Raw genomic sequence first — 24,734 nt, 5'->3', positions numbered from 1 at the left:
CAGTGGAAGAAGCATTTATATGTTTGCATTTCTCACCGTGCAATATTCTGCTTACAAATCAACAGATATGAAAATGAGGATGGGGATGCTGTGACAGAGGCAGTGATGGGGAAAGATCATACATTAGTGATGCCCTGGAGCCAGATGTGCTGGAAACCACACAAGGCAAAGAGAAGACCACTTCTCTCAGAAAGACGACTTATTTAAACCCTTACAAAATGAAAGACGCAGCTCTCAAAGATAACGGTCCATATCGCTGCGGTAGTGCCATGATAAATCCTTTGCCTTCCGTTCCCGCTGGCCGAAGGCAGCGGGTTCCCAGCAAGACTCCAGGGCAGAGACCCGCGCTGGCGGCAGAGACGGCCCCGAGCGGCCGGGCAGGGGCAGCGCCCCGCACCGAGGGCTGTCCCGCTGCCAGCGCCGGCCCCGGCCCGCCCGCCCCGGTGACGGCGCGCGATGGCGGCGGGCGGAGCGCGGCGGCGCGGACGGCGCCAAGATGGCGGCGCTGCGGGACGGGGACTTCGCGGCGCTGCAGATCCTGCTGAAGGTGAGCGGGGCCGGGGCGCGGGGGGACGGGGCCGCCGTGCCGGGCCGCGGCTGAGCGCCCCCGCTTTGCTCCCCGCCAGGCGCCGTCCAAGGACGCCGTGCGGCAGCTGTGCCAGGAGTGCTTCTCCAGCCCGCCCGCCGCGCTCGGCCCGCTGGCGCAGCGCGCCTGCCCCGGGCTCGCCGTCAGCGCCGAGGAAGCGGAGCAGGTAGGGCCGGGCGGGGCAGCCGCGGGCCCCGGCGGGAGGGAGGGAGGGAGCGGGGCTGTGCGGGCGCCAGCACGGGGGGTGGCCCGGGCCCTCCGGAAGGTGCGGGGCTCTGCGGCCGCTGCTGGAACGGGGTGTGCGCGGTAACGGCGACACTCGCCCGGGGCAGAAGGGAACGGGCTGAGGCTGAGGGCCGGAGGGCACCGAGGAGCTCAGCCCCTTCCTGCTAAGGCTGTCGGGCCGTACTTGGATGCCCGAGGCTCTGGTGGTGTGCGGCTCGCAGCAGAAGCTGTCTCCTGGCTGTGAAGGCCCGTCCCGTGCTGTATGTAATGCTTTTCAACCCAGCCGAGCCCCTTCTCCTCTTCCCTTCTGACAGCTGGTGTCTGCTTTGCACAACCTCACCCGGCACGTGGTGTACCGAGGCTTGACCAGGGCAGAAGACATCCTCTGTCTTTTCCCAGAAAGCTTCCACCAAAATCTGAAAAACCTCTTGACTAAGATAATCTTGGAGAATACGTGAGTGCTACCCACCTGCCATTTGCTTTCAGCTGGAGAGTTAAAGCCTGCGTATGTGGTTTGATACATGGATAGTTAGCGACATGCAGAGTCTTGTTTCGGTGAATTTTGTGTGTGCCTTCGGCACAGCCACACAGGTTGGGATGAGAAGAGTTGAACAGATTATGTCATCTGAGTGAAATGGCCAACAGAACACAGCCATGGGCACACAGAGTTTTCCCCTGACTTTTGAAGTGGATGTGGGCCACATTCCCAATATGCAAAGCCCCTCTTATCTTAACAGCTGTGTGGTGGAAGAATGGTCCTGATGACAATAAAACGTAGAGGGCTGGATTTCCCCAATAAAAAATCCAGGTAGTATCCAGATGCCCATCCATTTGTCACTGTGGCTCAGGTGCAAAGGCACTGTAGGGGATAGAGCATACATGAGGTAGTGGCAGAGGGCAGTTCTGCTTGTACATCTCAATGCTTGGGAGCCCATTGCTTTGATAAAACCAGGCATAAAGGTTCAGGCTTTTAATGAGCTGCCCTTCCAGAAGAACCCATAGTTGGTCAGCAGTTTGCCTGCCATTACCCACCAGTCCCAGCCTTTCCATGGCACTCAGTAGCATAGGCAGTCTCTGTCCCCTGCTTACTGCTGGTGACCCTTCAGTCAGGGATAAGCCATGCTAAATCCTTGGCTCTTTTTTTTTTTTTCCTCAAAGCTTTGTTGATGCTGTTTTTCTCCACTTTTTCACAGCTCTGCTTGGAGGAATGAAGCACAAGCAAGTCAGAGTAAGTAGTAGTTCCCATCTTGATGCAGTTGATGTTTCCTGAAATCATTTGAGCTTGGAGTTTAGAGCAGTGCATCCCAGTATGGCACAGGGTTATTCCTGCTGGGCTTAGATGGAGCTGTATGATTGTGGCATGGCAGAGCTTAGTAGAAGCCAACACACTTGTATTCAGATCCATGCTCCTGTGCTAAATTGTTTCTAGCTCTCAAGGAATCCTATTCAAAGCTCAGTCTGTGGCTGCCTTGCAGAGTGCAGTGTATAGCAATTACTTGCAAAACTTTTGAAACTTAAGCACTCTGACTTCCCCATTCAGGTCTTTAAGGGATGTTCATATGCAATAATAACTGCACTGTAAAGGACGTGTATATATTGTGGAATACCTCATCCCTGCATATTATGTCAGTCCTGTGCATTCTTTCATTTCCATGCATCAGCAAGCACACTGCATATATTTGTAACTTGCTTTTTCCTTGCCTTTCTAAATACTGATGTAATTAAGGAGTGCCAACTTTAACAACAGTATCATGGCTAGTTAGGTGTTCCTGCAGCTACAACACTTGGTTTTTCCCCCAGGAGATTTTCTTTACAACTGTAGCATTTAAAGGCTTGCCACTGAGAGCTGACATATAACAGAGGACCCCGAGGTCTGCATGGATCCTCTTTACCCTTTGCTTTGCCAGCAGAGGAGGTAGTGTCCAACAGCTAAACAGTATGGCAAGACCTGGAAATACACTTTCCCTCAAAGTTTTAATGGAATATGAATAGGGAAAGAAACTATTGCCTAACGCTAATGATTTGCTTACACTAAACAGTGTTCTAGTGTTACCAAAGCACAGAATGCTTTTTCCTGTGTCCTTAGTGCTGTCATGTGTTAGAGATGAGAGCAGCAGAACACACTGGCTACGTCTTCACAGCCCTGAAGCAAGGCTGGCTGTGTGGCTCTTGGAGCACCACCCAGGACCTCTGCTCAGACCCTTATGTCTTTGTATGTGTTAGATGAATATTTAACCCTGTTGGAATGAGACTGTCTCCTAGAAAATAATGGATTCTCTTAGTATTGTATTCATGAAGTATCTGACATGCATTACATAGGAACCAGGGCACTGGTCCAAGGCAGACATTCCAACAGATCGATCTGTGTTAACATAAAAAAAGTGAATGGTTTCCTGCCCCTCCCAAGCCACCAGCAATCAATCTTTGCAAATTAACATATGAGGCTAAACAGATGCATTTTGTGTTGTTGCAAATGCTGCCAAGTGCCGGCCCTAACTCACTGTGAACTGGAATTTGTTCCAAAAGCAGGAGCAAGGCAGCCAGTTGTGCACTGCCCCCTGGAGCTCTGCTCAAGGAAGCAGCAGGAGCAGGGAGAGAACGCCTTTCCCCAGACAGAAAAAAAATCAGTTAGGCAATAAAGCACAGAGAGGAAGCAACTTGAGTGTCTGTAGTCAGTAGGAAGGCTGGCAATCAACCCCTGGGGAGGACACTAAGCATCTTAGGATAGGCAGAATCCAGACAGTCTGCAACTGCCTGCTGAGACAGTTCTTCCCTAAGCAGCCAAGTTAGACCTGTCCTTTTTTCCTTGGGAGGGCTCAAGAGGTCTCCAGCTCTGGGCTATTGATGTCAGTATTGCACCAGACTGTTAAATGGTTTCTGTTACGTTTCATGTAATTAGGATGATACTTGAAGTATTTTTAAGGAATGTGAAGATTGCAGTTTGCCAGTATGTTTGCTGTACTACAGGATGCTTTGGTTCCTAGGTTGGGGAACTTGAAATAACATGTTTTATATTGCTGGATTTTAGGAGCTTTCCTGTGTGCTTTCTTACCAGTTTCAGAGCAGAGCAATAAGCATGCAGGTGCAAGAGCAACACATGATGAAACACTAGTTGAGTGTAGCAAGCAGCAAGGCAGGGGATGAAGGTGTGGAGAAGACATGACTGCTCTCTGTTCCCAGCTGCTTTGGGAATTCACCTCTGCTTCTTGCACTGAACTATCATTGCATGTAATGATGGGAGAACCCTTTTTACCCTTTCAGTGTCATGAGGAGGCCTTCAGAGACTGGCTTATTCCAGAGCAAAATGATGTGAAACCACGTAGTAGCACTAAATTTGTACGCTTCCCAGGGCCAGAAGTGGAGAGGCATGTGCATGGTGGTAGGCACAGGTTCCAGGGTCTGGTATCATCCTGTGCTGCTGGACCTAACAGAGCCATTTTTTAATCCCCCAGTCTCCCTGCCTCGGCTCGTGGACATGGACTGGAGGGTGGACATCAAGACGTCTTCAGACAGCATCGTAAGAATGGCAGTCCCTACCTGCCTGCTGCAGTTAAAGGTAATGGCAGTGGCTGGGAAGGACTGAAATAATGAAGTCCAGCACCTGACTTGCCAGGGCAAACCAGCTCAGACAGGCATGTGGAGCTTGCCTCTTGCCTGGTGGGCAGTTAGACTTTTTCAGAGATGATACCTGAAATGCCACAGAGCCTGGGAATGATGTCTCTGATGAAAGCTCTCTTGCACAGAAGTTTTCTGTGCATGAGGAGGTGAGAAGTCACCATGTTTGTTCCTAGTCACTATTGTTTTCTACAGAAAAAAGAAGATACATCCTGAAGCCATCATCCTTTAAGTCTAAGCACTCCATCAGCATGTTTAGCTGGCTTCATTAGTTGGGAAGTGACTTTAGATTACTAATAACTTCCTTCACTGGCACATCTGTCATTTGGGGAGTATACCTAACTTACTGCTTCTGTTGTGGATCCCGCCCAACCAATAAAAATCAGATGGGTGGGATTCAGAGGAGGAGTTAAAATCTAATTTCTGTGTTTGGGGTGGGGTTAAGTATCCTGTGTGGTATCTGCTGAGATGCTTTTGATATAGATGTGGCTTCCTGCCACAAGTATCTTCAAAATTTCCCAATACTCATGGCAGTGGATGCTCACTTGCACTCTGTCAATGGGAGTGCATTTCACTAGTGGAGCACACAGCTTAGGAAATGTGCTGTGGTTCTTCAGGATGGAGCTGGATTCCAAATTCAAACCATTTTGTTTAATCTATGTATTAAACACTGACTTTTGTAGTGGCCCTGGAAAAACACGTGAATGAATTTCTTTACAACTAACATCTGCATTCCTATTTTAAGATTCAGGAAGATGCTGCCTTATGTGGAAATAATCCTGTTGTTTCTGCACTGACTGTGGAACTGAGCAAAGAAACCCTGGACACTATGTTAGAAGGGCTGGGAAGGATTCGGGACCAACTTTCTGCCGTTGCAAACAAATGAGTGCTCAAGGGCATGGATTCCAGCAGCAAGGACGGGAAGTATTCTCTACCTACAGCTGTCTGAAGTTGCAGCCTAGTGTAACATGTGATCTATTTCAGCAAAACAAAACTAAAGAGGTTTCTTTCTTGGATGAATGAGATAGCTCTTGAAAAGCTAACACTTAAATATTCATTTGGTTGGATGCCAAAAAGTGCTTTCCTATGGTGTTGTTGAACAAAAGTTATTCACCATTTCAGAAGAGGATTTCTGGCTTAATCACAAGGGTCATAACTGGAAACAGCAAATAGCTGCAGCCAATGAAGCAAGTTCTATCTGTGTCCTGAAATGAGAATCTAAAAAGCTCAAGCTGGGTAATGGGCTGCCTTCTGACACGAGAAAAGGTGCTTCTCTGAAACGTGCATGGACTGAGGTGCCTGCTGCATGTAGCACTCTCAGTGAAGCACAGCCGTGCTGCAGATGGTTGTTATTGCTTGGAAATAGGGCAGTGACACTGCCACACATTCCCTTCTGATCAGCTTCATAGCACCGTTTGCAAAATGACTGTTCTGAACATCTTTAGCAGGAACTCATTTCCTCCTTCTGTTTGAAAAGGGAAAAAGGAGTTCAGGTAATTCATGTTTGGGGTTTCTTGGACTCTGGGCTTTGCCTTTGCTGCACAAAAACCATACTGGGAGAATAAAGAATTGAAGGCTGTTGTCTGTGCTGTAGAAAACCCCTCTGTGGCAATACTTGCCTATACTTCTCCAAAGTGTTCTGTTGGTTGTGTAAATCTTCATTTAATTAAAGAATGAACTGCTAATTGATTTTGTGAATCCTTTTCAGTCTGGAGGAGATGTTTTCCTGGGTTACCTCAGTCTCTTTGTGATGGTGCCGAGTTTCTAGGCTAGTTTCATGGATGTTCATGTTTGTTGCTGAAGAAGGATCTTTTGTTTCCTATTCAAATTGATTCATGTTTTTGAACTTCCTTCTCTTCATTATAATACAATTTCAGGACACCTTTTTCCATGGGCACCACCTCTGTACAATATTAGAGGTGATGACCCTGACCTAGAAGTTTATAAAAATATGTGCATTGAGAATGTGGAGGAGTTAAATGCAGAAAATCAACAACATTCAGATTCTTCTTTCTGCTGAGCTTCTATAGAAGTCTGTATCCAAAAGTATTTATGGCAAAATCCAATCTTTCCTACAACGCTGGGCTCTCCTTCAAGACACAAAACATTGTTTGTTGTGTGTGGAAACACAAAATCATTCCAGAAGGGTGCATAAACTACAAGAACTTTGTTAATTAATTTTATACGTCCCCCAAAGTGCAGGCTAGAGTATAAGTGAAGGCTGTGCCTTTAAAAGATAATGGTGAAATGCAGCTTGTGCATCCAGATCAACTGTGTGACGAGTCCCTTGTCAAGGTCTACTTTGAGCAAAGATTATAATGCTTAATATGGTATCAAGGCAAACTGGTACATTTCACGTATAATAGGGACATCTGAACACAGAAGATGGATATTTAAGAGTATGTTCTGTAAGAGTCAAGCTGTGAAAAACATCTCTAACAGACTACTTCAGTTCAAGGAAGTTTTGTTGCCTTTGCAGCCTAGCCTTAAAAAAAAATCTCATCTAGTTTATATAGTACTGTTTTAGAAGGTGAGAATCACAGAGGAGGCAAATAATGCAGGATGAAGTACTGCAGTGTTAGAGGAGCTGAGGAAGTCAAAACACAGTGGAAATCCTTGAGGTAAATACTGAAGTTACAGTCAAAATGCAGGGTCTAACACAATGAAGGACTGATAGTTGTTGTCATGTAAAACAGTTACACAACTAGACTAGTTGTAAAGAAAAGAAAGACTTGAAAATGAAAAGGCTTTTCCAGTGGCAGAGTGGAGCTTTCTGCAGGTAGCTAAAAGTTGCTTGTGGAGTCATAATGAAAAGGAGTGTGCCCACTGGATCAGATGGCACATGCCAAACATCTGGTGACTTCAAGGGGTAGATTTCAAGTCATTCTGCAAGAAGACACTGGTATTTTCTAGCCAAGATTTAGCATGCTGTGAGAGCTTGCCTTCAAATCTTTGCCTAAATTGTTAGGTGTTTTATTGTTGGCTCTAATCTCCTTAGCCATAAGAGCTGAGACTGCTCAGAAAAAGGTATATAAAACAAGGGAGGCTGAGTAGGACTGTCATTATCCAGACAGCAGGAGAACTTCACATTAAAGTCCTTTTTATGGAGGCTGCTACACTGAAAGAATAAATTGCCTGCTACTGCAGGCAATCATATGTGATCTTTTTCATAAAATTATTGCTCTCTTAAAATGAGTTAGATTTTCATCCTCTCTGCACATATTGCTGCTGTTTGGTAGGGCTAGCCCAAGAGATGATGTATTCATCCCTGTTACCAGTTTGTTACTGTGCCAACACTGTCCTCTTTTGCTTACTTCTTTCTTGCCTTTCCATTTTTCCCTCCTATTTAGGAAGCAGTAAAATCTCTCTCCACTTTTGATGGCTAAGCCTTGTAAGCTCTGTGTTCTGTGCCTTTCAGAATTCTTCACTTAACAGTTTGCATCTCCCTTGAACGGGGTCATCATCACAAGTGTTTCTGGAGGATTGTCCAAGGACATTACTAAAGAATGAATTGTCATAGTATGTGCATCACCTGAATGAACTCCTGCCAGGAAAGCACAAGCCTTCATTGTGAAGTGGAGCTTAAAAGCTCCATCCTCATTCCAGTATTTGAGAAATAGAAAATTCATTTTCTACAGGTACACTTGATAATGGTGCTAATTCAGTTACTGTAAGCAAAACAGTGATAAATTTATTTGTAAAACACAAGTATGCAAGTTAAATTGAAATTGTAATTTCACAATCAGATGTGTTGAATCTGTGTCAAAGTGTTGAAAAAGCATTAAAAACATTAAAGCCTACTTTGTATTATTCAAAACAATACAAACAATGCTTCCTTTTACTGCAAGAAAATGTGCACTTTAGGGTGTTCAGACTAAAAATGGTGTAGATGTGATTGAGAGCAAGAAAAGCTTAGAAAGAAAATGCCTCTAAGATTCGTAGCTTCTACTTCAATTACTGATCTTTAAACACTGGTTTAAAACAGTAGAAGACTTGATAAGACTCATGATGGCTTGGTAAAGGTATAATAATTACTCCAAATTTAAAGTTTTGAGTTTAATATATGAAATTTATATATTCAAGCTCTTCCAAAGCTACCATCTGTACAAAATTTTTGCTTTGTTTTTAACTGAGGTCTTACTATTTCACTTCAAACAAGTTATTTTGTTACTAGTAATCTGGTTTAGAATTGTTTTGACCTAAGTTTAAAATGTTAGTTTCTGGTTTTTTGGTATCTAATTTTCACTGGATATAATAAAGTTTCTTTAACAATATAGGTGTTCTAGATCCTGCCCAGATCAGGATTGGAAAAGGCATTTTGGGATCAAGAGACCAATCTGGGATAGGTCTCTTGTTAAATGAACATCTCTCTTAAAAGTCACAACAGTCCAGCTTAATCTCAGTTTTTGGTAGCAGGAACAACATACCTAGTGGTGTAATTTCCTCAGCTGCTTTGTAACTGCTGTTATTCTGAGTCATAATAACCCCTACAGAAGCAGCAGTTTAATACATTCACCACTCTTTTTTATACACCCGTAAAAGATTCATCTCAGTAAGCTGTAGAGTGGCAGCACTTGAAGTTGAGGAATCCCACCTCCCCAGAACTTTTCAGTTACACTCAAAAAATTTTAAGTATCCTTTCCATGCCTCACTGTAAGGATCAGTGGCCAAACAGTCCTTGCCCTTTTAAGCACATAAGAACCTGACTGTTGCTGCTCAATGCTTTAGAAACCTCTTTTCTGGAGTTATTAATGCCTATGAGTCTTGCCACTGACATTGCTGCTGCTGAAGTGCCTATGAAATATATAACAAAAATACCAACACAGTGCACCCACCCTGTGACATAATTCACTGGTGTATTTTACTATCACGGCAAGAAGAGGGACCATGGCAGGGTCAGAGCTGGGCACTGCAAGCTCACAAGCTTCCTAAGCTTTCTGCAACATTGGCCTTTAAGAAAGAAAGAATCATGGAATATCCCAAGCTGGAAGGGACCCACAAGGGTCATGGAGGCCAGCTTCTGCCCCTGCACAGGACAGCTCCAACAATCCCACCCTGTGCCTGACAGCGTTGTCCAAACACCCCTTCAACTCTGCCAGGCTGGTGCTGTGGCCACTTCCCTGGGGAGCCTGTTCCAGTGCCCAGCCACCCTGGGGGAAGAACCTTTCCCGAATAACCGGCCCAAACCTCAAGAGAGAACAAGAAAATGAGCCGAGATTTACAGTCCTCCTAGTTCGCTAGCACACTCAAGCCTAAATGTCACTGTCTTTGAGAGAACTGGACATAACCACAGGTGAGTATTTCCAGCCTGATAAGCTGGGACCGCCTGGCCCGGCTGGGCTCGGCCCTGCCCTGCTAGACCTTGACCAGTCCGGCCCGGCTGGGCTCGGAAAAGCACCTGACCATCTCTCGGCGACACGCTGGCGACGTGCGAATGAAAGGAGACTGAGAACCAAAGGGTGCCACACAAAAGAAACATTCCTGAAAGCGTAAATTCTTTTTCCCCAGGAGATGGCGAGCTCGGTCTCCCGTTTCTCTTCCCTCCTCAGTTTCTCGGCAGGACACAGCAGTCTGGGCTGTCTTCCTTATAATCTGGAAGCAAATCAATGACTGCCGGTGTCCAAAGAGCACCAAACCAGAAGGGGGATATTATTCACTGCTCAGCAAAAGGTCTCCCAACTGCTCCCATAGCTGCGGGTTGAGGCAGCTGAGCACATTTTAGGGGAAGCTGGCAGAGATGGAAGTAGCAGACGGTTCTCTGCACTGTGCCAGTCATTTTAAACACAAAGAAGAAGGAACTCTCCCTTCTTTGTGCCAGGTTAGATGCATAGTCCTCCAGGGAGAGCTTTGGCACTCGCAAGGGAAAGAAAAATGTTGTATTTAAAGGGATGCTGACAACTTTGAATGTTTCCAAACTGGCCTCTCGCAGACAGTGCAAGTTTTGCACAGATTTATCTTTAAATAGTGGTGAGCAGGACACTGTAAAAATCACATCTGGAGAAGGAAGTAAGATGGGGGGTTGGGGGGGGGCGAGAGTTCCTTCTTTCCCAAGCATGTCAGAAACCAATTTAAAACAGTGCTCGAAGCACGATGGCATCCTGTGCAATGTATATACAAATTCTCTTGTTGCATTTCCACTCACTTTTGCTGCTGCTGTTAATACAAGGGCTGGGATGAAAGCATTCCCTCCCCTCGATGACCTTCCTGCACCCCCTCCGCCCAGGAGGCATCATCCTGCCACTCTGGGAGGGGAAGTGCTAATGCACACTAGCAACACTGACACACCGCACAGGGCTGTCAAATATGCAGAGTAAACACACAGAACAGAGGCAGTGAAATAGCACCCTGCTTTCATCCTCACTCTCTTCTAGTCACTGTTCTTGTAAAGGCTGCTTTGGAACAATAGTAGGTACGGCTTTTTTTCCTCTCCTCTAAGGAAGACACAATTTGTCAAGTTGACAGCATCCCTTTATGCTGATGAGATAGTGAGGGTTGAGTGCCAACTAGCAGCAGAAATATAATAGCATCCATCAGAGCTGTTAGCTAGAGTTGGCCAGTGCTTTTGTTTGTAATTTAGAGGGCTATAACTCAGCTTTGCAAATAAGATGCAGGAGGAACTCTACACCGAAATCTGGACCTTGCAGTGGGCCCTTTTAGTTTCTTGCAAAAAGAAAAAAATCAAGTTTGCTTTGACATTCTGCACTGTGCTGAAAAGAAGTGATAAGAAACCTGGATGAGACGACTGCAGCGTACCAATACCTTTGCACTGATAGGGATAACTGGAAATGCTGATTTCTTTACAACTCTATCACTGACTGTAGGTCCTGGGTGTCAAACACACAATCTGTATCAGTAAGTCTTGAGGCAAATGGCATCTTCACTTCCAAACAAATCACTGTACAGGTCAGCAAGGCTCCCTAACCTGTATCTCTACTCCACACAGTGGCAGGCCTCAACCCACAGAAAACTCACTGAAGATTTATGACCAGAATCAGTAAGATACCCACTGTCTGAAGTATTCTGGTTCCTCAGTGCTTGGTGGCATTTAGGCATTGGGGACTCATTCCCAAGCCCAATTCTGCATTTATCTTACTTTTATGCCTACACAGAGACATGGCCCCTACTTTTGAACATTATTTTTTTTTCAATCCACTAGTGCCAGCCAGTATTATTCCATGCTCTATTAAGCCAGAAAGGTAAAAATCCAGAAAGTTGGAACTGGATCTCAACAGACAACTGATACACTTTTGTGTCTGATGACAAATAAGTAATCAGAAGATCAGAGTGAAATCAAAGAAACACAAAGGCATGCCTTTAGTGCACTGCATAACTGAAAGTTAAGAGAACTGCATTTAGAAACTACTTTTTTTTTCCTCTCTGAAAAGAACAGCATGAAAGTGTACTTGGCCATCTGTGTCTCAGGATGTTTTCCTTTTCTTGGGCACAGATGGTAAACATCAAACATCACTATCACTCCCATCTACTGCATCAGCCCTGTACGCAATCCTATTTACAATTTCTAGCCATTGCTTTACAGTGACCTCATTTTTCCCTTTGGTGCTGTCTTGGAAGTTCTGCCTCATATAAAGGCACTGAAATAGACACATTCAAAGCTCCCTTGTGGGTGTGGTAACATACTTCTCAATAAAGCAAAGACCCTTTAAACAAAATGAAAGCTGGCCACATTTTTGCCTTGTCCTTAGGCAAGTAAAATAAAAAAAACCCCTTTCCTATGCTTTCAAAACAGTAAAATAGAACAGCTAAGCAAGAAATCTAGTCAAGGTGAACCTCCATTCCATCTTCTGGTTTGCACAGCACCTCTCCAGACTGCACATTCTCTGAGGCAGTGACCCTGTCTTCACAGCCCCATACAGGAGACTGACTGCCACCAGTATTCCCATCAGTAACACCAAGGAGCCTGTCTCCTGGTGTTCATGCATCACCAAAATACTATAGTTATTTCAGGATCAGATTTCCAATTGCCTGACACAGCAGCAGTCTTATCTTTTCCTAGATAAATGAGGCTGATCTATGTAGTTTAATGGGTGGATCGTGTCATCACTGACAGCTCACAGAGAAATGGTCCAATTTTCAGAGGTGTGGAATACTTTGGAACTTCAGATACTTCTGATATACTTCTGATAACCCTCCCTCTGAGCCCATCTAATCTGCAGTGTCAGAAGGGATCTCGGTACAATTTCCCCCAAGAGAAGTGATTGTTGTGGTGTTTTTGGTTAAAATTTCTTCTTCCTCTACAATCCCATTTTCTTGTATCATTCTGTATCACACACACTGTCATTCTCCGCTCCAGAGCAGGCTACACTCTGGCAGTGAAAGAACACCATCCTATTTCAAAAATGCAAGAATAAATGAAAAGTACCAAAATTAAAAAACAAAATCAGTTACAGAGATGGTCCTTTGTTGAAATGGTGAAGAGAGCTGTGAAGCCTTCTGGTAACTGAAAATGAACTTGACTTTGAGGTGATGAAATTCAACTAATTAGTATTTCTCTAGAGAGGGGGAAAATCTTTGGGGACGATCACTGCATACAAAATCAACATTCTGGTCATTAATTATATTTATTCTTAAGTAAAGGCAGCTTACTCACATTAGCAGGGTTCTGGGGAAGGAGTACCCTCTAGCATAGGGCTGTTCTAACAGCAGGCACTGGTGCAACTCTGGACCACAGCCTGGTTTTGCTGAGAGCTCTGCATGCCCTACAAGAAATCAAACTTTTCACAGCTCCTTGACTGCAGAAACAAACAGGGCCCAGGAGCAGCTGCAGCTCTCCAGGCTCAACAGCATGTCCAGCCCTGAGTAGTGAGACTGAGTTTGGCTTTTACAGCAGACCTGGAGGCCTTGATGTCACCTCTGGGACCCCAGTAAAACTTGAATAGGCAGCCTGGGTGGGGGTGAGAGTGGGGCCTGGAACCACAGACTTCTGAGCTGAGTGCTTGTCTCTGCAGTGACTCTGAGCACCTCACTTTACCTCTGACTTCTGCCTAGCAGGTAAAAAGCTATGTTACACCTATTTTGGGGGTGATAGAATAATTAACTGATCCACTTGGTATTAAGCCTCTTGCAGCATGCAGGCAAAGGAACCTACAAGTGTACTGAGCCTTTTGCCAAGACAAAGGCGTCGATACTGGAGTACTGTGTTCCCTACGACAGCAAAGGCTGAAATGATTTTCTGCTGCCTTCAAAGAAAAGAGTGTTTTGCAGAATTTCTCTCTCTCAAGTTCCTCAGGAGCACAGTACCACACAGCTTTGAAAATACAACAGGGTTCAACTGCTGGACCTAAATCACTATCACAATGCTCTTCAAAGGAATCACATCCTGCTGGGCTTTACAGCTGATTGCAACTCTTCACCTCTCCCTGACCCACTTTAACAGTGTGTCCTTCTACTTCATTCATATGAAAGGCTTCAGAAGGAAACTGTGAATAAAGGCCACAGTGAAAGACCAGCCCATCTGTTTGTTTAGGAAGAACCCCTTTGCTTTGTCTCAATTTCAGACCTTCCATGTAAATCAGCAACTATCCAGAGAATTTCCCTGCATACCCCCGCTTCCTTTCTCCACCTCTCCAGTAGCATCTTATCCCTTAGCCTTGTCTCTCCTTTCCTGTGGCTGTGACTGGGCAGATGAATGGGCACAGGAAATAAATTCCATGTATCTAAAGTCCCCGCTGTATGAAGCACATGTGCATGCAGAAGTGAGGAAGGGATTATGGCACTTCTGAATGAACCAAGCCTGGATGATTCTGATCGATTCACTGATATTCATTTCATTTTCATAGCTAAGGCCCCTTTTGCCTAGGGTGGCAAAAGGTTTGGTTTTTATTTTTGTTTAAAATGCTGCTTTCCAGGCATTTGCTGTAAGATATGGTACAGAATAAATATGCCCTGGGAGGCAGTACAGCCTCAGCAGGCCTTTAGGAGGTCTGCAGAGCTTGCAGATACCAGGGATGTCTCATGGGGGGAATGATGACGTATTGCTCAAATAAACCTGAGATGAAGCAGATGGAGGGAACAGTGAAGGGGCTTTCAGCCATCCTAAGTGAAGTAGAAATAGGGTTTTATTGTTTTTTCTGAAATCAACCAGGGACTTCATCATTGCCATTTATTGCCTTATTAACTCACTTTTATTATAGCGTTCATGATATTTGGACATTCCACACCTGACAGAGAAATGCCTGCAATGAGCTAGCTCTATTCAGGCATTATCCTTTATTTGGGCTGGCCTACAAAGAACTTTACGGGTCTGTTCGTTTCCCCTTGAGATCTACTGTATGTCGACTTACACAGAAAATGTCACAAGCTGTTTTATAATTATAAACCAGCCCCTTAACCAGTGTTTCTGCCTCTCTTCCTCCTCTCACACCCCTCAGGAGCCCTCCACCAGGAGTCCTCTGAATGCATCACCAAAAAGATCACTTGTCCCCGGAGTCCCTGTCACTGTGTACTGCCTTTGCATGGCCACGCACTCCTACTGCGCTTCTGCAAACAAAGGCAAACCCAAGCCAGCTCCACAGATTCTCCCTCCTTACCCCCAGCTGTTTTTCATGCCGTGGTAGCACCTTCCTGTCCACTTTGGAGCACAGTCTGGAGGGCAGCTCTGCTGTGAGGACACAGGACTGGGCTGTCTGGTGTTAATTAATCTGTGACATGACTGCAGGCAGCACAGGGCTCTGTATCCAGGTGGGTGCTGTTAGGAAGGCAACTACAGCATCAATACTGCTCCAGTGACTACAACTTCCCTTTTTTTTATTTGGTGCTAGGTGCATTACAGAAAAAAAAAGAAAAGAAAGTGAGAGAGACTGATGCAGGGAGGGGAAGGATCAATGGTGCTCTGCTCCTTGCGAGCAACCAGACTGAAGACATTCCCCAGTCAGCCTAGTGATGAGAAATGGCAGGCTGAGAGCAACCCACACCATGGTCCTATTTTAACACACATGACCTGACTGCTAACTAACCTAACTCCAGTTAGACTTCGCAAAGCCTTGGATTTAGAAGAACAATACCTATATTCAGCTGAAAAAACAATCTGCGTTAAAAATATGTCTCCTAATTGTGGCCAAAAAGGCCAGATCCCCAAGCCATGCCATGTTTGGAGTATGTAGTGAATGCACCTGGTCCTGCTGATTCCAGTGCTGAGTTCAGTCAGCTGTCCAGTGAGCCAGACCCAGTACTGCAGCAGGGAGCCAGGCAGCCGTTCAGAAGGGAGATTTAAGAATAGACAGTGCTCTAAACAGACAATTGTCAGCCAGTATTTGGAATTTCGCAGTCAGCAAGCAGAAAGCCTCCAAATAAGAGAATTAACTGCTGCTTAAGGACTTTGTGCTCTAGCTGCTAGCTGACAACCAAATTTGTGCTGAATCTGATGCAGCAAACTTTAATCCTGCTGTGTTATCAACAATACTGTGTACTTGCAGGTTTAAACACTCCCAGTAGATAAAATGCCCTTGAATACTCACTCTCTCTTTAATTCCCAACACTTTACTTGAAAACATAATCCCAAATATCTCATTAACCAATGGCCACAACACCCTTCATCCACTCCAGGATCCTTTTCTATTTGATATCTACCACATTATCACAATCCACTGAAGCAGGCCCAGAAGTGCTGTTAAGAGACTCTGTGCAACACTGCTGAAGTTAAATGACAGATCGCCCTAAAATGACATATCCTGACATTCAAGGAGACAACTAAAGTAGAAATACTTCAGGAAAGGCAGTCTTCCAGAAGGGAAAAAAGATGACAAGGTACAGTAAAGACATTGTCACATGGCCTCATCTGATCACAAACTGAAACTGGTTGTAAATGAATCCCCAGAGAGTAATTGCATTTTATGGTTTTAAGCTCATGCAAATTTCAGGGTTCAGCCACACACTCAGCCCACCACCTTTTCATGTTATTGCACGTCAGCTGAGCAGTGCTAACTCATGGTGCCTTCTGCTCCCAGTGCCTGAGAGCGCACACAGCTGCACTGACCTCAGCTGCAGCCATAGGCAGGTCAGCACCCTCTGCCTAGGACAGGTCAGGTTGGAATGCCAAGTTAAGGCCATACTGTATCCCCTTCTGAATGGATGGGACTAATCTGTCTCATCCTGTGCTTTAAATGTAGTTTAAAGGTTTAAATGTGTTTTGCAGTGTAGGAAGAAAGCCTAAAACCATGAGATATGCCATGAGATAAGTAGTGAAGGGCTTTCCATCAGATATGCTGAGAGATTATGTGGTGAAGGGATTATGTTGGCATGACAGTGGGCATGATGGCCTGCTGATTGATAGGTTATCAGGTGGGAGGACCCTTATGTCTGGAACTGGTGGAAGAGGGAGTGACACACTAACACATCAGGGTTCTGTTCTACCCATGCACAAACCCCAGACTGTGTAATCGCTCTCTTTGTAACTCCCCATATCCCTCATTTACACATAAGAAGGCTGCCTCCCTCCTCCCATTTATGATGCCAATAACAGGGTATTTCGACTACAGTTTCACCTCCACTTCTGACAGAAGTATAAATGGGCATTTGAAATCCTCAGTGGCAGAAGATGACAATACAACCTCACCTTGCAGACATCGACTTGCTCCTCTCTCCTCCCCAAAGCAGGGAGCCTCTTTGACAAGATTTTGTCTCTGACTGCATTGGAGTATACCCAGGAACACTTGTACATAGTGCTATCCATTTATATTTTGCAGGTCTGGTGAATTTATCTCCATCAATTTCACAGTAATCCATAACCTGCTGCTCCAATAAACTGCACTATTTGTGCATCTGTGATAGCAAATGCGACCAGACTTACAGTGTGACCCACAGGATTTGTGCATCTGGGATCTTACTGAATGCAACCAGATTTACCAGAAATTAAGACTGCCCACACCCAGCCCCTCTGATCTCTGAGGACCATCTGGAAAGCAGGGGGGGGGTCATTTTCTGCCAGATTTCTGTACTCTTAACAGCTACAGAGGATTCACAGGAGATGGACCCACTCAAGCATCCATTCACATGCTTTGCAAGTTTTCTGAACACAACCCTTGAACTTACCTTTGCAACCCATACCTGCTCCAATGGCCAACTTGGCTCAGAGCTCTGCAGTGCTCAAGAGAAGAAGAAATGGAGTGTAATTCTGCTCAAGAGAAGAAATGGAGTGTAATTCTGCAGTATGAGCGACCAATCTCCCTGTTGTAACTGAGGCTCCCTGGGCAATCTCTTCAGTGATGAGTCAGAGATATGCCTCACATGCCAGCACTTCCTCGTGCACACTCTGTCCCACTCTGAAGATTTGCAGCTCTGTGAGCCTCATCCACAGCTCTTGTCTTGCAGACAGGCAGCAGCCTGGAATGATAACTGGGGATCACAACCTCAGCGAGCAGATCCCCTGGCTGTTGTGCCTCCAGCATTATCAGGACTCAGAGAAAATCAAATGTGATGGCATCAGCATTTAGGGCAGGAAAGGGCAGGAAACACAGAATAGTTTTCAGGAATCTGGAATGGGAAGGTTGGTGTTTGGTATTTAGATAATGAGGCTACCAATTTCAAGATAAGCTCTCATGGGTTGCTAAAGGCCTCTAATTAAGTCCAACTCTCCTCTTTTTCTCATTAATCTATTTTCCCATCTGCTCCTTCACCCAAACACGGTGCACTCCCCATTGCTTAGGAACCCTGATGGGGAGGCTGGGGGAGGGAAGTCAGTCCCCTTATGCAAGTCCTGCTGACAGGGACAGCATCCAAACTGAGCAGCACAGGGGGCCTTGTTGTAAGTGTTTGAAACAACTATTTCCAGCTTTGTGTATAAATGAGCTATACATTACTGAGCAAAGTTATGCTCAGTCATGATCTTGGATTCACAGCTGCAGAGAATAAGACTGACCACAGCCAACATTAGCAAGGAAGTAGAAGACTCACACCTGCTTAGGGCATGATCAGCAGGATGGGCTGATGCTGGGGTTTTCAGCTCTGCCGGCAGGAGTTCCCACCAGTCAGATGGATAAACAGGATCTGATAGTCCAAACAGCACATCTGTCCCTCCTCTAAATTGCTCAGTTGTAAGTACTTGGCAGCAAAAGGGTTAACCTGGAGAGAGCCCCTCAATACCTATGTGATGGATATGTCAAGTGACCCCCCTGGTCAAACATGCTCAGTCAGACCAGAGCCTACTTCCTCATTAACAACAATAAATTCAAAGCAGATGGAAAAATTGCTCTATTCTCTGATCCAGCTTTCAAAGCCCTTTGATTTCAGAATCCCTTGGCTGCTCTTTGACTTTTTTTGCCTGTCAAGTTCCCTGGCAAGATTGATAGGAGGAGGATATCCATGCAAATTCTGGTTCTGGTCATCTCCCCTGTCAAATTTCCCACATCTGAACATGTTAATTGCTTCTCTCACCTCCTTTGGTGTAAAGATCGTTTGATTTTTTCCCTATCCTTTCTCCATCAGCAGGTTATTACAACACTTTGAAAGGGTCAGTGGTTAACTCTACTATGGCTGCATTACTTCTCTCATACACTGTTCCCTGCATCTCACCCTGCCAGGCTGGAAACTGCCCAAAGGAATGTTTCTTTAGAGACCATGCTCTGGTTTTATGCACACCACTGGCTGAAGCCCATGAAATAAGTGGACATCCAGAAAGGTCAGCAAGACAGCAGCCTAAGTACTGATGTCTGGAGAAGACTCCACAGCAAGTGTAACACCAGGACAGGGGCAGTGACTAAGCAGTGGTCAGAGCCATACCAGAGCTCACACGGACTCTGGCAGGCAGGTGCTGCAGAGTAACTTGGGCAGAAGGCACTTGCAAGACTCTGAAGAGTCTCCCTCAGCTGGCACAAGACATTTCCTGCAGTCATGCCTTGCTGCCTTTTTCACAAGGGTATTTTTTTCAGTCCCCAGCCTGGATGTGAATTTTCAACCAACTGCTTCTCATCCCACCCAGGTGGGATGAAGGGACTCTCTCTCCCTTTCCTGCAGCCACTGAAGTCTCCCTCTCAGCTCCTGAGGCTGCTTGAGAGGGCCCTGTGGAATGAGCAGGTGCTGACACACTGAATTCCTCAAGGTCACCTCAGGGAGAAATCCTGACCTTGACACCTTACCATCCTTCTGGAGGCTCAGAGCCACCTGCCTTCCCCCTGCCCCTTGCCAGAGTCTCAGTTTAGCTGCTGCCATCCTGCTCTATGCATCCCATCCTGCCTCCTGCCCCACTAAAATCCCCATAGCAATTACCACCCCTAAGAAAGGACCCATTTCTACAGGCAGAAACAACAGGGAGCCCCTGTGGTAGGGTCTTCCCTCCTTCCCTCCCTGCCCTCAAAGCTCATTTGGCCAAGGCAACACAGACTGATGAGGCCTGGCAGACACCCCTTCCACCATCCCAGTCCCACTGCAGAGGGAGACCAGCTCTGCCAGCTGAGCCAGCTGCTATGCTCCAATACACCACTGCTACCATTGATAAGCAAACTCCTGTTTCCCCATGGGTCCGTGATCTTGGCCACAGAGATTTCTGGTCCCATTCTCCTCCTGGGCACTGCAGACGCTGTTCCTCACCTGCAATCCAGCTCACAGATATGCCACCAGAGGCCACAAACAAACACTCCTGACAACTGGGCAGGTCCCAGCCATCCTGGAGATGTCCTGTCAGGCCTTGGCTCTTCAGGAAGACCACAGAAAAGTTTGTCTAAGCAAGGCAAACTGAAATGAAGTTAAAAAGTAGTGGCATTGCACAGAAACCTTTAGGAAAGTGTACGTAATAAATCCAACCTCAAATTACATTAGTCTGAGGTTTTGACCTCGGCTGCTGGCCCAAGAGTCTTCCAAAGTACAGCAAAATTCACTTTTCAACATCACTGTGATGACTCCCTACTCTTTGCAGAAACACAGCAACACACAGAGCTAGGAACAGTGAGTGGCTGGTGGGATGCCTTGGCCATCGGAGTGTGGCAGGCAGTGAACACGGGGAAAACGGAGACATTTCCTTTGCTAAAAGCAGCTGTCTAGGCACTGCCAGCAGGACTGAGCTTATGATGCCCAGAGCAGCAAAAAGCTGATTCCATGTAATGAAAAACAACCACGTGCTGATCAGGTTTTTGACTAGACACTCAGTTATGGTCAATGTTTGATAATCCACCTTTTGTCCTCAAAACTATTGTGGGCAATGTATGTTTTACACATCCTGTAGTAACACAGAGCCGTGCCAGTGGCACACTGAACATGCATGAAGTGCTACATTTTGGAATACATAATGCACTTCTAAATCCCTCAGATGCTTTCAAAGATCTCTCCATCATCATGCCTTTAAGCTGAAGCCAGTGCACACAATTCAGATGTTGAAAGAGCAAGCCAGGATCCAGGGCTCCTGTCCTGACTCACACAGCAAGCCTTGTGCTCAGGCAGTTTCACCTCTCCCTGCTGACGAGGTACACCAGGGTAAAAACAGGATCATAATTTGCTCCTAGCTTACACACAGAAGCTGAAAAGCTTTAGTTCTCTGTAAGAGACTGTATAATAGCCTGCATAAGGATTTTGAGGCAGGACTGACTGAAGGATGTTTCAATTTCTCTCCAGAGAGACAGGAGTGGGTGCATGCACGCAGAACTGATGTGTGTCTGCCCAAGAGGATCTGCTCTTAAGTTACATGTTTATTATTCATTAAACCTGGGAAAAGGCACAAAGTGACACCAAAGTTTGTCTCTGAGACTGAGCAGCTGCCACAGTTGTTTTGGTGTAGCAGCAAGCCAGGCCATCAGGGTACCCACGCCTCCTACTTGTTTCTGCAGCGGGAGATGTGATCACAGCAATTTTAATGATTGACACAAGGCAGCAGGAGGGATCCAGAGAACTTGCCATACAGCAAGGGAAGGTGCAAGAAGATGCTCAAAGACTGCAAAACTGTTGTTTGATGATTATGGAGAGATTGAAGGCTGTTTTGCCCTCCTTCTCCTTTCAGGGTGCAATTGTAGGTACAGCAGAAACAAGGAAGCATTTTGTTCACAGCAAAAAAAAAAAAAAAAAAAAAAAAAAAGCCAAGCAAACAAAACTGATTTCCAGTTCAGCAAGCTGGAAGAGAGAAACTTTTGGCTGTGTGTTAATGAGGCTGCTGTGGAGACTTTGGTCAACACAAGAGCACAACTAATTTTTACTGAAAGTATCGAAACATCAGACACGGAAATATCAAAGCTTTGGAGCTTTATATTGATTTACTTGTCACCTCCTTGTAGTCAGTGCAAATGAGGTAGGGGTTACTCTGTAGTTAAGTGTAGCTCATTCCTTTCCTCCCAGCTTTGGCAGCTGTGCCCAAAAAAAGCTGTCACCTTCCCTCTTCCCATCCTAAGGGACTTCATCTAAGTTTAAATGAATCACTTCCAACTTCCCTAAGTTCAACACCTAGGTAACTGCTTCCAGTGCCAGGGCAGGGGCCAACAAAGCAGGCTGCAATGAACTAGGACAAGGAAAACAGGTGTAAAGGGGAGACACTCCATTGCTTCAGCAGCAGAAGCCTTTGGGAAGAGCAGCAATAAAATCAGTTCAGGGTTTTTCCTCAGCCTGCAGTCCTGGGGCAGATTTCACTACCTATTTTTACTTTGAACTTGAAATAAGTAAATGATTTGGTTTTGTCATTCTCTCTCCTCACTTATAAAGCCAAAGTCATAGTGTTTGCAAAGCAGTCAGCAATTCCCAGAGAGAAACTACCACTGAGAGGCCAGCGAGCAGCCTCAGCCAATGTTGTCATGAAGCACAAGGAGTCCAGACACAGGGCAGAGGGAGCAGAAAGAGGGGAGTGATGAAGCAACTAGCCCAAGGGCCATCTTCCCCAGCCCCTCCCCTGACTGAGGGATGCTCAGCTTGCCATGATACAGTTTAATATTCAGAAGGTCACAGTTTCAACTTTTGCCTCAGGCCTTCCAGACTCCTTGACACAGCATTTCAAATTACATTAGTTTGGGAAAGAGGCAAACAAAAAAAGTTATAGTTTTCTCCCAGGCATTGCTTTAAATAGAAAGCAAACAAATGTCACTGCTGACATGCACAGCCCTGCAGACAGCAGTGAGATGCACAGACACAGACAGATGCGTGCGACTGGCCTCTGTGCTTGATCAAGACTACAATTCTTTAACTATCAGCCCAACATGTTCTGCATAGGAAACGTTTTTTTAATATCAGATTATGGAAGATAATTAAACAGCTTTCCATTCGCATGCTGGGCCATTTGGTGAACTATATGAATACTATGGTGGTTTGCTCTCAGTTTTCCACCACTTTCTTTTCCACAGTCTCCTGTGTAATTTGTTCTGTCTGGCTGTTTCAAAGCACATCTTTATGATGTCCTTTTACTCTATTCAAATCACCATCTGTTTGTTTCATTAGCAGTCTCACTTGGGGGGTGGGGTGTGCTGAGGAGGTCATTCAACATTTCAAAATTAAAAGCTTGGAACTAATATTCTTCAACTAGAAAATTATAAAGTGCTGCTCTTTGGCATTTTCCAGAAGCTTGTCTAAAAGCAACCCAGTGCCAATTTCTTGATACTTTCCCCTTTCCTTTTACCTTAACTGAGAATCACTACTTTACTTGCAGACTAAAGACTAAATGCTTCACACAGTTCAAGGAGAGGTTGCTAAATAATCAGGCTAATAGTCCATGGGTCCACTTATTTATCTGAGCACAACGGCTCTCGGCAAAGCAATGGGATGTTACTGGGCACAATCCCAGTCCCCCCAGAACCACCAGCTCCTTTTACCCTGCTTCCAGTGGGGTCAAATCCAACCGAGAGTGCTCTAGGCCTGCAGTTCATGGGCCAGCACCACATTTGATGAATGAGAGGGCTGCCACACAGCTTATCCAGAAAAATGCACAATGCTGAAACATAAGCAGGCATGAAGAGGGAAGCGTTTGTCACCCACAGTGCCAGTGTCACATGAGAGACAAAGCATCATTTTTCATGTCTCTACCAGAGAGTGCAAGCTTGTTGGGACATGATGGCAACTCATTGATCTTGGAAAAAAATCTGAGTAATTTCTTGCTGAACCAGAGGGGGTGCAACAAATTCAGCTTCATGTCTTCATGCCCGCCTTGTTCTGTAGCACAGGATGAAAAACAAGCCCTGCCGGAGAATGAAAAGGAGGCTATTGCATTGCATTTGATTATATTGCCTTGTGTTGGATTTTTGGGTGATGCAGGTAGCCTGCAGGGGGAAAAGGAAGATCAGGCAGACAAGAAACATGAAGGGTCACACAGTGATTTGTTTATTCACTGAGTCATTAACTCAGCAGTAACCATCTGAGATGTTTTATTGGTTTAGAACCCTGCTTTGAAAGGTTCTTCCTTAAATTGTGACTCCTAGACTCACCAGACTACAGCTGAAGCTATTAATTTCCCAATGGAAAAAACAAGACACTTGAAAAACACAAACACATCATAACTAATGCACTGCTCATTTGTCTGAATGCAGAGTCCTGCTTATAGAGAAGCACACTACCCCTTGCATGGGCCGCTGGCTGAAAATATGGCTGCATTAGGATGAGTGGTGCCTCAGATGCCAGGCATGTCTCCAGTTACCAAGCCATCACCAGTGTGCTGCTAGGGAGAGGCTTTCCCAACCTGCCACTTCAGAAGAGGGATTCTTAGTTGCTTCACAGGCTGCCTAAAGACAGTGAGCAGAGACACAAGCAGTTGCTCAAGCCACAACAGTGCAGCCAGACCTTCTCCATGCTGGCAAGCTTGGGACAAAATTATCAGGAATAGTTTCAGCAACAGTGTGGCCAGCAGGACCAGGGCAGTGATTGTCCCCCTGTACTGGGCACTGTTGAGGCCAAACCTCAAGTGCTGTGTCCAGTTTTGGGCCCCTCACTGCAACAAAAACACTGAGGTACTGGAGCATGTCCAGAGAAAGGCAACAGAGCTGGGGAAGGGTCTGGAGCAGAAGTCCTGTGAGGAACAGCTGGGGGAGTTTAGCGCCTGGAGAAAAGGAAGGTCAAGGGAGACCTTATCTCTCTCAACAACCACCTGAAAGGAGGCTGGAGCTGGAGGTCGGCCTCTTCTCCCAGCTAACAAGCAACAGGATGAGAGGAGATGGCCTTAAGTTGTGCCAGGGGATGTTTAGATTGGATATTAGAGAAATGTTGGGCTGTGAAAAATCCCATGAAAGTTCAGAGGTGACTTTAATCCTTGAATTACATTCCAGCAGCAGGGCACTGTAAAGCAGTCATGTAAGCTGAAGAGAAAGCAAGGGCAGAAGGCAGTCTTCAGATGGAGCATGCACCGGAGCACCAGACCTTCAGGAAAGGGACATGGAATACCAAGCTGACAGAAGAGATCTAA

At 45.7% G+C, this 24,734-nt stretch overlaps 1 protein-coding gene across 2 annotated transcripts; it reads left to right on the top strand.

Moving 5' to 3' along the window:
• Positions 1-457: 457 nt before the first annotated feature.
• Positions 458-6,115, top strand: COMMD9 (COMM domain containing 9). Of its 2 annotated transcripts, XM_042038486.1 has the most exons (6): positions 458-547; positions 627-752; positions 1,126-1,265; positions 2,005-2,039; positions 4,264-4,367; positions 5,172-6,115. In XM_042038486.1, exons 1-6 carry the CDS (start codon positions 497-499, stop codon positions 5,310-5,312), a joined length of 597 nt encoding a protein of 198 aa, XP_041894420.1. In that variant the 5' UTR covers positions 458-496; the 3' UTR covers positions 5,313-6,115. The 2 variants fall into 2 exon arrangements, with proteins under 2 accessions (XP_041894420.1, XP_041894421.1); XM_042038487.1 differs by lacking the exon at positions 627-752.
• The last annotated feature ends 18,619 nt before the right edge of the window (positions 6,116-24,734 follow it).

Source organism: Corvus kubaryi, unplaced genomic scaffold, assembly GCF_017639235.1.
Source record: "Corvus kubaryi isolate FWS band 111438036 unplaced genomic scaffold, C.kubaryi_AGA036_p1.0 37392, whole genome shotgun sequence".
Taxonomy (NCBI): domain Eukaryota; kingdom Metazoa; phylum Chordata; class Aves; order Passeriformes; family Corvidae; genus Corvus; species Corvus kubaryi.
Note: the sequence above shows the minus strand (reverse complement) of the source record. Positions and strands in the feature narration are given on the sequence as shown.